This window comes from Platichthys flesus, chromosome 8, assembly GCF_949316205.1.
Source record: "Platichthys flesus chromosome 8, fPlaFle2.1, whole genome shotgun sequence".
Lineage (NCBI taxonomy): Eukaryota > Metazoa > Chordata > Actinopteri > Pleuronectiformes > Pleuronectidae > Platichthys > Platichthys flesus.
This window is the reverse complement of record NC_084952.1, coordinates 5,736,239-5,748,758: the sequence shown is the minus strand read 5'-3', so window position 1 is coordinate 5,748,758 and position 12,520 is coordinate 5,736,239. Positions and strand designations below refer to the sequence as shown.

The 12,520-nt window shown below is 39.8% G+C and overlaps 1 protein-coding gene across 6 annotated transcripts in view; it reads right to left on the bottom strand.

The window, feature by feature from the left end:
• The window catches only part of fam13b (family with sequence similarity 13 member B), a 46,254-nt gene that overhangs the window by 14,973 nt on the left and 18,761 nt on the right, over positions 1-12,520 (bottom strand). For all 6 annotated transcript variants that reach the window (XM_062394435.1, XM_062394439.1, XM_062394437.1 and 3 more), the window contains exon 7: positions 2,123-2,167. In XM_062394435.1, the coding sequence (XP_062250419.1) occupies positions 2,123-2,167 (45 nt within the window). The remainder of the gene's footprint in view (positions 1-2,122; positions 2,168-12,520) is intronic.

Below are 12,520 nucleotides of genomic sequence, written 5' to 3'. Positions count from 1 at the left end.
ATTTCTCACTCATTGATTTCAGAGGGAGGTTTGACAGAAGCCCAAAATTAGGCAGGTTAAAACGTTCATCTCATGTAATCCTCCTCACACAATCCCATCTGACATCATCCACTTTTAATGAATGAAGTCCTCCACTAGTCTAGTCTCAATAAGGGGCAACTGCTCATTAGGGTTTTATACATGAGCAGAGATTAAACTAACGGTCAATGATTTATTAAAGATTTCTACAGTTTTATAAGAACTGAAATGGTTTCTTTTCCATTCTGGGATATTAAACAAGTCCTTATATTGATTCGTTTTCTAAAAGGGTTCGTAACGATTAAAGTAGAGGTGGGCCGGAGGAGGGAGAGGACGCTACGGTCTATAAAAGGTAGAATCAGCAGCCACACTCTGATCTCTGCTGCACGGACTTGATACAGTTGATCCACAGGATCTAGTCAGATTTGATTTAGTTTGCTTAATTTAATTTACTGGATCACATCAGTGCTTCTTGTTTGACTGCACTTCATTACTTCATCAGGTTTAATTTATGTCCCGCCCAACTGCTTCCTGTTTATCTGAATGATGTAACACCTCTTCTCTTTATTTAAATTGGCCTTGATGCCAGTATATGGTATAACGTCACTCACAGGGTTATAGGATTTTAAATAAGAAGCCCTGGAGCTGGAACATAACTGTGTTTGTTTTTCACAACAATGTCCATTTAAGGCAAAAATTCATAAAAGTGCTGGGTTGTGGATATATCAGACAAACACAAATTTCCCTGGACCTAATGCCCACTTTCACCAGCAGCAGAAGCAGCAGCATCTCTGCCTCTCGCTGCAAGAGGCTCCACTAACAATGAACATCCTTCGCCCACTAACACAGCCACGTACTTATACGCAAAACATACACAACACCCACAGAAGCATCTTGTGTTATTGTCTGTATCGTCTGTGAGGAAAAATTCTAAACTAAGATTATCTACGGAGTGTGAAGAGTTCATAGTTTTGATATTATGTCAAAGTATGTTGTGTGGCATAGAAATCTGCTGATGTAAGCATTGTGCAAATAATTGTGTAAACAATATTTCTATTATTATCTCATTTGTTCTGGATTCTGTCTCTTCTCTAGTTTTAGTATTACCATTGCGCTGCTACTTTTTGTGCTGTTGTGCCAAGTTGAACTCCCCCCCACAAGGAATCAATAAAGTTACATCTTATCTTATCTTAGTTCAACATGAGAGGAGTCACTGTGAGGACGTTATAACATTTTCTCGACCTCTCCTATCTCACACTCTACTCCTGCCAACACTACTTCATCCATGTGTCTCTGACTGGGCAGACTGGGTGTAAAGTTGTGGTAAGTTTAACCAGTATATAAGGAAATTCCTGATAAATTAACTAATTGAGAAGTAAAACTGCATGGAAAACAATATTCCTCAATCCATACAGGTTTGGCCATTTTTTTAAACTTGATTGTGAGTGACCAGTAAGCCCAGTCCTACAAAATGGGACCGCCAGTCCACCATCCACTGATTTGTCCGGGGGCACCTGATGCTCAGTCCAACTACAGCCCAGGGAAAGCCTTTCTTTATTTCTCACAATATAGATGAACACCGAAGCTTTAAGGTTATATGCTCCCTCTTGTTTGTTTGGAGTATTAATTTGCCAGGAGCCCAATCCTTACAGGTTGCCTCTTTAACAGACTGAAGGCTCAAGTCATGTGATGGCTGAGTTCATATCCCCAGGCTGTGAAAGCACCAAGCCATGTAACACGCTTTAGGTTAGCTTCATTATGAAAACAAAAGGTCAGCTTTCCTCCTTATTACTTTCTCTTAAGCTCTTATGTTTCTATCAACACCTCGCAGCACTGCCTGCACTTCCCTCTTCATTGCTGTTGTTTTATCTGCCTCTTCACACATTTATTAACCCTAGTCTCTCTTTTACCCCTCTATTATATTTATTTTTTCTAGTCCGAATAAAAATCACAGGTTATTACAACTTTTTTTCCGATTTATATTCCACTCAGTCACAGAAATATAACTTGTCCGATTTCTCAGCTAATATTTGAGAGGTGTCCATAAAGAAGAGCCTACGTATATTATCCTGAGTAGATAAAATGACTTTGTGTGTGTACTTACTCAGCAGAGTCAGTAGGCAGGATGGATATAGGGGAGAGGTGGGAGCTGTAGAGAAAGAAAGAAAGAAAGAGAGAGAGAGAGAGGGGGGGATAAGGACAACATGGTTAGAACATCATGTTCTCCTCAACTCTCCTCCCATATTCACACAAAATGACCTTGGAGGGGGTCGGGCAGCAAAAGAGCCAGAACGGAAGGAGAACGAAAATAATGATGTTCACCAGGAAGGCTTGTGTGTACGTTGGAGACAACTTGTAGATCAAGTGTTGTAGAGATGAAACGGACAAGGAGACACAGACAAACACACACACGCACGCGCACACACACACACACACGCACAAAGTTTGTCAGTGGCGCCACTCTGGGTGGGCAGATTGTTATTTAGGCTACAGGGCTCTGTAAACCCTGCTGATCAGATAGAAGCGTGTGTGTCGGGACAGATTTGAAATGACATAAGCAAGGAAGTGTGTTCCTGTACTTATATCTAAGTGAGGACCATTTTATGCTTAGACCTTACAGAGTGAAGACGTTTTGACTTGTCCTAACTTTCTCACTTTGCTGTCTGACTCGTTAAGACTTGAATTAGGTTTAGGGTTAGAATTAGGTTAGGGTAAGCTTTTAGTTTGGTAAGGGGCTAGGGACATCTATTATATAAACGAGTGTCCTTACTAAGATAGAGCTACGTGTGTGTGTGTGTGTGTGTTTGTGAAAGGAGGAAGTCAAGATGTGCCCGTTGATTCAGCAGCACAACCGCTGGCCTGCACACTCAGTGACGGTGACAGCGGCACGCCAGGAATCTAGATTTATATAACACCCCTACACACACACACGCACACAAACAAACACAAGGTCATTCGAAACTCATATAAGCGGTGTGAGTATGTATGTATGTATGTGCGTGTGTGAGACTCAGCGGTCAAATTCATCTTATCTGAAAAACAACTGAGGTTATGCAAGCTTGTGTGTGTGTGTGTGTGTGTGTGTGTGTGTGTGTGTGTGTATGTGTGTGTGTGTGCTCTTTAACACAACCACACACACATTGGCTCCTAATGCTGCAGAAAGTCTTCAGGTCGATCAATACAGAGTGAATTATTAACGACAGAAAGGAATAGATATCACCCTTCATCTGTATTCTTCTTTATCTATCCTTTATTCATATTCCTTTACTTGTTTCCTTCAACTGCTCTTCAGCTCTTTTTTGGTTACTCTTCACACCTATCTGTTCTCCTTTATCTCTCCATTAAGATCCCTTCCTTCCCTCATGATTTGTTTGAATTTGATTTGTTTTCCTTCCTCTTATTCCACCCCATCACAATTTGTACAGAAATGCATTCGTATTATCTCTACTTAGTTATCTTTTTCTCAAGCTCTCCCTTCTCTATCTTATCTCTCATTTTTCTTTCCTCTTTTATCTCCTCTTGTCCTCCCTGGCTTGTTACTGACTTTGAATGTAAGAAACATCTCAGTCTGATGCTATTATTGCTTGGTCATCCGTGTGTGTGTGTGTGTGTGTGTGTGTGTGTGTGTGTGTGTGTGTGTGTGTGTGAGAGAGAGAAAAAAAGGGTTTGTTGTGCTGTAGTGTTTCTTTGGTTGTCTCTCCTCGCTCCAGTCAAATAAATTGGAGAATGTTGAAATAGCATCTACAGTAAATCATTTCTTCCTCTCCAGCATCTCACATCTTTGAACCAGTGATTATTCAGACTGCATTAACATTGGACTCTTTGTCATTCAAGCTCCTCGTCTGTTTTCTTTTCATGTTAGTCAACATTAAACAGTAACACACCCCACAGGCTCCAAACAGCAGAGACTGTCTCCTCGAAGGCCCAGATAACGTCTGACGGCGGGATAACCTGCTGAGTTGTACAATGAGGGACCACTCTCTGTGGCTGTAATATTAACAATAGACCCTTGATAGGACCCTCAAGGAAGTTACATAATCTGCATGGGCCTTAAGCAGCGACGATAATATCTGATCTTACACCACTGAGCCCCCAAGGATTTGAACTAAAACCACTGTTGGGCCCTTTGGGTTGTTCTTGCCCTCCTCCAGCTCTCTAAGTAGCCATGATAGCATCTCTATCAGTGTCAGTAAAGACCTTAAGGACCACAGAGGACACGCTCTATCGAGCCCATCAGAGTACTGTATTTCTTCCCTGATAGGGAAACTACGGAGGGCAAATGAGATCATGGAAAGTTCTGGGTCCCTGGTGTAGAGAGTGGTTTTGAAGAGGGTTTTATAATCTCTCAGGATGGAATGTTTCGAGCAGTGGAGCAGACGTACCAGCATCATGCTTTACGGCATCATGACCGGGGGAGAACAGCGTCTTACTCAGCACTTTCGTTTCAGGCAAACAACACATCAGTGTCCAAATATTTACGGTTATGAAGAACACTGCTTCTTCATAACAAAACTGTGTAAAAAATATATCATACGATTAACAATGAAGATTGATTTCAATCAAAATCCATGTTGGATACATATGTAGCCAATACATTCCACTTTATTTATCAACAACACAGTGTGTTCTGAACATTAATTAAAAAAACATTTTAACCTTTAAAGCTGCCCCATGTAACAGGGTGCATTGGGAGGACTGGGTGGCAAATAAAGGCTTTCAGAAGTTCTCAAACAAGTTTGTTTTAGATCAGCTCCTGCAGGCAGAGCAGCAGAAGTACCTAGACACAGAGATAAGACCTCCATGACGTCTCTTGGGAGTCACACCTTTAGCAAGATGTGTTTATAGTGATATTGGGAAATCTTTGAAGGAGACCAAAGTAGACTGCTACTTAAGTTTTCTTAAATGTCCCACAGCTGCAGACGGTTGGTCAAGATTTTATTTAGCAAGTGATGACTGATAACTGACCCCACAGACTAATACAGCTGCCCACGGCATTGATATGAGATTTAACACATAAATCATTATTAGTTTGCTATTAACATCACCTGACAGCCGAGTAACACATTTATGGTTCCAATTTGATGAATAAAAGACATTTATAAAAATACTGTAATAAAAAACATTGATACACGTCACTCAATGATCTGTGCTTGTCTCAATTTGGGGCCGATTAAGTTCGGTTTCCCTCTTTACAAATCTGTTTGTGTAGCAAATTTCATCTCAATGATCCTGTTTTGAAAACTTTTTGTAGCTCTATGAATTTGAAAATATGAGGATTTTATACAATAGAACCGTAAAATGCTTGTACAAGGTCATGAACCTTGTTTTAATAGGATTGTGTTTGCACTGCGTGATATATTCAGTTGTCAGTTAATTAGACAACTAGCTATAACTAATACAGTCTTATATAACAGTCCTCTAGTAAATGTGATCTCTTGAGATGTTAAGATGTCGGTAGGAGACAAGCCAGTGGAGGGGGTGTGTTAGTCATTTAGCAGTGGGCTTTTTCAGCAGGATAATTCACCCTGTCACTACACAAAATGATCACGCATAATTAGGAGAGAGAGGTCAAGGTGTAGCTTCTGCCTCTAAATACGTCAGATCTTTATTCAATCAACAATGATGGTGTTGCTGTCCGTCTGTAGATTACAAATACAGGCCAGGAGTATCAGCTACACACAGCCAAGAGTATATATACACTGCAGAGGTAAGACGCGTGTCTGTGACCGAATCACAAAACAAATAAACAACATCTGAGAGTGACTGTTTGTTTTAGTCTGCTGGAACAAAATCATACAGTGTGTGTGTGTGTGTGTGTGTTTGTGTGTGAAAAAAAGATAGGTGAGTTTGAGGTTGGTGATTCTGCAGAGGTGCTGTTGTCAGCAAACCTGCCTCTGCTGTGTTCTGCCTGGGAGGTAAAGAACACTGCAGTCTACACGGCACACACAGCACACAAAAAGACCCCAGTCTGATAAACATATGTATATAATACGTTAATAGTATATAATATATTTATAAAAATATATATATTATATATAACTATAACTATACGACACGGTATGCTTCTGTAAATCCCTCGTTCCCTCAGACACACACACTACAAAACAGACAAACCCATCGCAATTCATACAAACACTAACACAAGCACGCAAAAAAAAATAACATGCATCATTTTGCACGTCACAAATAGCTCTTCTCTGAATCAGTAAACGTTTATAGAAAAGTCCTTCATCCTTCATGTGAGGGCTGAGAAACTCTCACAGACTCTTACAACACGTTTACATATAAACAAACTGGAACATGGGGCTTTGCCTGGATACTTGCTCACTGGTTTGTTTACATCAGCTGCTTTGCACTCAGGACTTTAAATGGCCAACACAGTGTTGTTTCATCTGTTTTCTCTTAATTGTCCTGCAGACATTTTGCCTGCTGAGATTAATGATCTCTTTTGTTTAAGTGACTCAACAAATCTTAGGCAACCCCACCTCCACCCCCCATTATGATTCAAAGGGAGAAGATACACGACTGCTGACAGCTTGTACTAAAACTGTTTATATTTGTCAGCACAGTTTGAGTATGTGTGTGACTTTACGAGTTATATAAATAAACAGTGTGTGTTTCTGGAGTCACGTTAAAGTTCCAGTCACAGCGGTGAATTGTTTTCACAACCTGTTACACACAAAAGTTCAAAATAGGGTGCAACCAAAGATTATTATAATAAACAATGAGTGAATCACTATTTTGAATAATTCATTGAAATGTTTAGTCAATCAAATGTCCTTCACAACTTAGAAAAGACAGAAGAGCTCATAATAATTTCCCCATAAAGTGGCATTTGAAATGTCTTGTTTTGACCAAGAATCAAAAACCCAAATGTAGTAAAGTCTCTCTCCACTGACACTTAACTTTCAGCTAATCCTCACGTTTGAGTAACTGGAACCCCGAACGCGCCTGTGTTATGTATATAAAATATATAAACTCAAGGGATGCCCCGAGACCACATACATAATCTGTCAAGGCTAACGCCACTTTAGTATCTCTTTAGACAGATCCAGTCCAGATTGTTCTTCTCAAGCCCAACCTCTACACAAAATCATTACATCTGACATCTTTATGCCTTGAAAGGGGAAAATAAACTTTCTGTCAGACAACCAATCAATTGTTTTGCCAATTGTTGCAGCACTGCTCCATATTCGTGCAACAGAAACAGAAGGGAAATTATCCATCGTTTTTTAATTGATTTCAATGAAATTCCCAATTGTTTCCCATTTAATTTAATTCATTTTCTTCACTTATGAAGGCTCCTATGTCAGTTATATTAAAGTCATGGATTTGCTTAATAAAGCTCTAACATGACAAAAAGATTTGTTACTAGGACAACTGCCTTCTTTGTCCCCTCTGTGCAATACAATGCTGACACATTCTCAGCCCCCTCTTCTTATATATCCCTATATGCTAAGGCTGAATAACACATCAGCTGTAATTCCCCTTTTTCTTCATCTTCACCGGTTCCATTTCTATTCTCGTGAAAGACAAAGGTCTTTGTTCTCTTTGATCTCTCCCTGGTAGCGATGCAATGAGCAAGACACAAAACCCATCCTCGCTTCCCTCTATTTTTCCATTCACCATAAAGAAGCAGAAGGCTTCAAATCTCTCGATTCCAGATACATGCCCTCATTCACAAATATATATATTCTTCTGAATTTCCTCTGCCTCTCCACATCATTCAATTTGTTGCAAATTCAGAGTTTTTGTTCAATTCTCACACTATTGACAATTCATTCATTCATCTATCAAACACAGATTTTTCCTCCAACCATCCAATAATTCATTCCAGTCAGACCACAGGAGTTACGTAACTCTGGTGTTTACCTCTTCAGCCGAATGTCACAGGCCATTCTCATCTTCCAGCTGTCTTTTCTCTCACTCTGATTTGTCCTTTTGAGTTTTTTTAAACCAGGATGGATCCGACCTGTCAGTGAGTCAGGGTTGAGGTCTGTCTCTTCCTATTTTCCCAGTGGCATCGACAAGCCAAGACGCAGGTTCCTGAAGTCCAGTCTGATGTTATTTCCCAGCAGGGACGTTAGAGGGACTTTTTTTTTTACAAAACTCGGCACGATAACTAGCTCTGTTTTCCTCTGAGTCCCTCCTCTGTGCAGATTTTGTCTCTCTCCGTATCTGTCCGATCTGCAGGTCTGCCTTGCATCCAGCGTGTAGGTTATCCCAGTTGAGCACTTTGAGGAGTCAGCTTCAGCAGGTCAAAGCAGAAGAGCCAGGGAATCGCCTCGGGGCATCCTGTGGGCTTGTCAGTGTGTGCGTGTGTATGTGTATGTGTGTGAGTAAGGTTGTCTCACTGTGCACTGTGTAAAAGTGCTGCAGTAAACATCCAGAGCCCTGCTCAAATACACGAGCTCCTGATGCAACCAGGCAACAAGCCCAAGGGGACCAATGGGAAGGGAGGGGCTGAAATTGAGAGCCAATCAGAAAGAGGGAATGGATTCTGTGGGCCAATCATTAAGCAGAAAGTGGGAGGTCTTTCATTTTTCTGGTCCGCTCAGTGTTGACCATAAACTCAGCAATTATTACAGCCAACCCAGTGGTCTGTGACACACACACACACAAGAGATGCACCTAAGCACCACAACACACACTTATATATCAAGCTCAGAAACCTTTTATAATGGCTCCCTATCATATAAAATATATATAAAAATATATAAAACCAAAACAAAAAAATGTTGTACTTTTATGTAGTTTGTTGGTAGTTATGTTAAAGCATTGTGGGTTCTGTTTCAAATGAGAGGATTAGTTAACTGATTACTGAAATATCAATAAATCAGTTGATTAATCGAAACTGGCAAAACATTTCACAATTGATTCCTTATTTAACTCAATTACCAGGCAAAAGCTGAACATTCTTCTTGTTCCAGTAAATTTGATGTTTTAATTTAATTAATTAACAGATATGTAAGAGACTAGTTTAAATATCATTGAAGGATTCAATTTGAAGACATAACTTTGGCCTCTGGGATCTAGTTAGAATTATACCTTTATAATTTCGACCTTTTCCTTATTAAAATTCAGAAGTGATTTAATGTACCTTGTGAACTGATATTAAACAGTGGTCAACGACTGACTGGACACATGAGGTTTGGACCTTATAGTGGTAAAATAAGAACATAAGTACAATTGAGGGAAATTTATATAAACTTTTCTTGAAAGTGACCGATTAGTTAAATAATTCATTAATCCATGACTTCCTAAAACAGTTGAATTTTAAACTGTATTACGTTTTCTGTCTGGGATACACTCTACTGAACTGACATTCCACCAATTTCCTCAAGAGTATAAAGAGGATTAGTTAAGAATAAATGTTGTGCAACTTTGGTCACAATTAATTAGGACTGCTGTGGCAACACTTTGGAGTTAATTCACCCTCTCTGGTATTTTAAGGGGATTTATTAAAAGCTTTATCTTGATAAACACAAATTAACTACAGCGGCAAGGTGTCAAAATAAAAAGGCTTCAGCAGCAGCAGCTGCAGGAGCATTGTGATAAAATAATCATAGTAAATACTTTTCTTTGATTATTTGAGAATGCGAGTCCTCATTAGAAAGCCACACTGGACAGCTGTTCCAGAACTGAGAGTGAGAACTGAAAGCACATGGAGAATGGTGTTATCTAGGTCAGCTGCTATATCATATTACACCTTGTGCCAAGTGCTTGCGGCAGGACCTCGACACAATCGGGCAGCGAGGGGTGAGGGCTGGAGGGAAGCACGACGTTAAGTAGGACAAACTGAGGGGAAGAGAGAGCGAGAGGAGTTCTACTAAAACATTAACTACTGAGGACTCCCACGGTTACAGAGATGTATTTATCAATTATGATTGCATGAATGATTTTTTGGGCCATCTGATGATATGCATATCTTTCTTGAGATATGTTGTATCATGTTAAATGGCCTGTTGATATGCAGTGCATTCTATGGTAATGCACAGTGCAGACGTAGTTCTGTGCCGCTGCAATCAAAGCAAGGCTGTTCATGGTGCATTCAAGGACAGCTGTCAAATGAAAATCACTGTCACGTAAAAATCAACCCTTATCTCATTACATTTTAAAAACACAGCTCCAGGCTTTTACTCTTTTATTAAACTTAGCTTTTTTTCATTACTTATTGCTCTGATTATGTATGTTGATGAATCACTTCCTGTGTGCATAGACATTTTTAAATTATAGAAAAGAATTGGGAATATTGAGTGCTACTTCACTATAGAACGTTTTGCGAAGTAGAAAACGGTTTGTGTTAAAAATCATGTTTCCTGTGGTGTCAGTGCTAGAATAAGAAACCGTTAGTGATACATTCGTGAACTGGGTCAAAACACTAAATGTGAACAGCTGATACTCCTGTACTGACCTATATACTGTATTTATGTCTATGTTTAGGTCATTTTAGATTCAACATACTCATGTGATGGATGAGCACAATATGTTACAGGGCACCACACCGCTGCACCTGAACTACAACACCAAAGGGAAACCAAGAGGAGAACCGGGTAAACAGATTCTTGGGGTAGATTAGATTCATTCACTCACAAAACTTCCAGGTGTGTAGATTGAAGTGAAATGTGATCTGAACCAACAAACCGACATAGTCCTGCAATGATGACAACTGAGTGCTCATGTGTCAGAACAACAGTATAATGTGTGTTGGAGCGTTGGAATGTCTCTATTTTAAACACCCTTCTTTTTTAAGTTTATGTAAAGATGTCTGAAGTGTGGCCAAAATGTGTTCATTGATTTGCTGCACTTTAAAACCATGGGGTTTTAGAAATGGAAGATCTGAAGACAAGTCTCTGACTAAGTTTAGTCTGCCAGAGATTGTGACCTGGATTTTGTTACTCACTCGCCTCATCACAGGGACATGACATGAACTTACATGAACATTTTTTCCTCACAGTCTGGAGTGCACTGCTTTGGTTGTCTGCCTGTTTGCTACTATAAATAGCAGGAGAAAAGTGTCACAAGGGGATTCACCTTCAGGACCTGGAAGAGGTACGAAGCTGCTTATTTGTAACATGAGACACAACAGTCATGCCAGGATGGTATGATGGTTGTAACGGTGAGGAACGACAAACAGAAATTGAGGCAAATTGAAGTGTTTGATAAAGTGTCTAAATGTCATCCTCTGGCCGACCTCTCCCTCTGGGGGTCTGATATTGCGTTTTCAGCCGGACGGAACAATCAATAAATATTTCACAAGAGGTGACACTTTCAGTTCCCCCACGTGTGCTCGCTCTCCCCCGACCATCTCTGCCCGCCGATTCTCAGTTCCTTCCATTAATCCATCCCTTGCCCGGAGTGCAACCCTAGAGACCACTGCCCCCACTTTTTCCAGAACATGAGGGCAGCCTCATCAAAAATATTTTCCATAGAGAGAGAGAAAGTTGAGCGGAGTAGAGATGAAGCAGTGATGAGGGAAGAAGAGAGATCAGAAGATAATACCCTGGATTAAATATAGATCTGAAATGAGCGGAGAATGTCAGCATGAAAGGTGTGTGGGTGTTTGTGGGTGTTGAAATTAAGAGTCTATCGAGGGAACACTGCAGCTGCCACAGAGGAGAGACATTGCTATCTGTCAAGTACTTGACATACAGGTCAGAGTGACTGAACAGGAACTTTGTCTTTATTTCTGAGTTGTCACAAAGCATTTATGTGTCAAAGAATAGTCGATAAACACACGGCCCAGTCACCACTCACCTCAGAAACACAGACGTATCCTGACTCCTCAGATTCTTAAGACAGCACTAAAGGTCAAGACAAGGTTTTGAGACAGTGACGGTAAAACCGGGAGGAAAAGTGAAGAATAAAAGAAAGGGACAGAAAATAATGGAGATACAGGTAACCAGGTAAGATATTGAAAGAAAAAGTTTGGAAAATGTATATTTTGCTCACACAAACGCATGAAAACATCTTATTTTTGTGTTTGTGTGTTTTTGTTTTGTCTGTTTGTGTGGCAAACAATTGTCATGCTCCTAAATGTGGGACGTGTCAATTTACTAACAGGAAATTATATGATTCCTGAACATATTTACAGCAACATGTTGTAAATGTACTTGATGTACTAATGCACTAATGTAGCAAAAACTAAATTTCACCCATTAAGAGTTACAGACTGATTCTTAAAATGGTCAAAGACCATTATCATGGAAAGACATTGACTTTCTACTGATAAAGTATTTCTACATTGCATTTACCGTTTCAATTTGTTGCATGTGTTACCAGTCATAGATAAGTATATTTAAATGACGTCGACTTACATAAAGCTCTGCTTCCCATAATATATTTCTGGGATATAGATGCCAGGGTGTCTGTCAACAATATTGGTTTTCTCCTCTTTTGTTAGTAAGACAAAAAATAAACAAACAGGCAAATGGACAGGAGAATTAAACCAAACCACCAAACTAAGAGAGATTTACGTCTACAACTAATGTCCTTATATGTG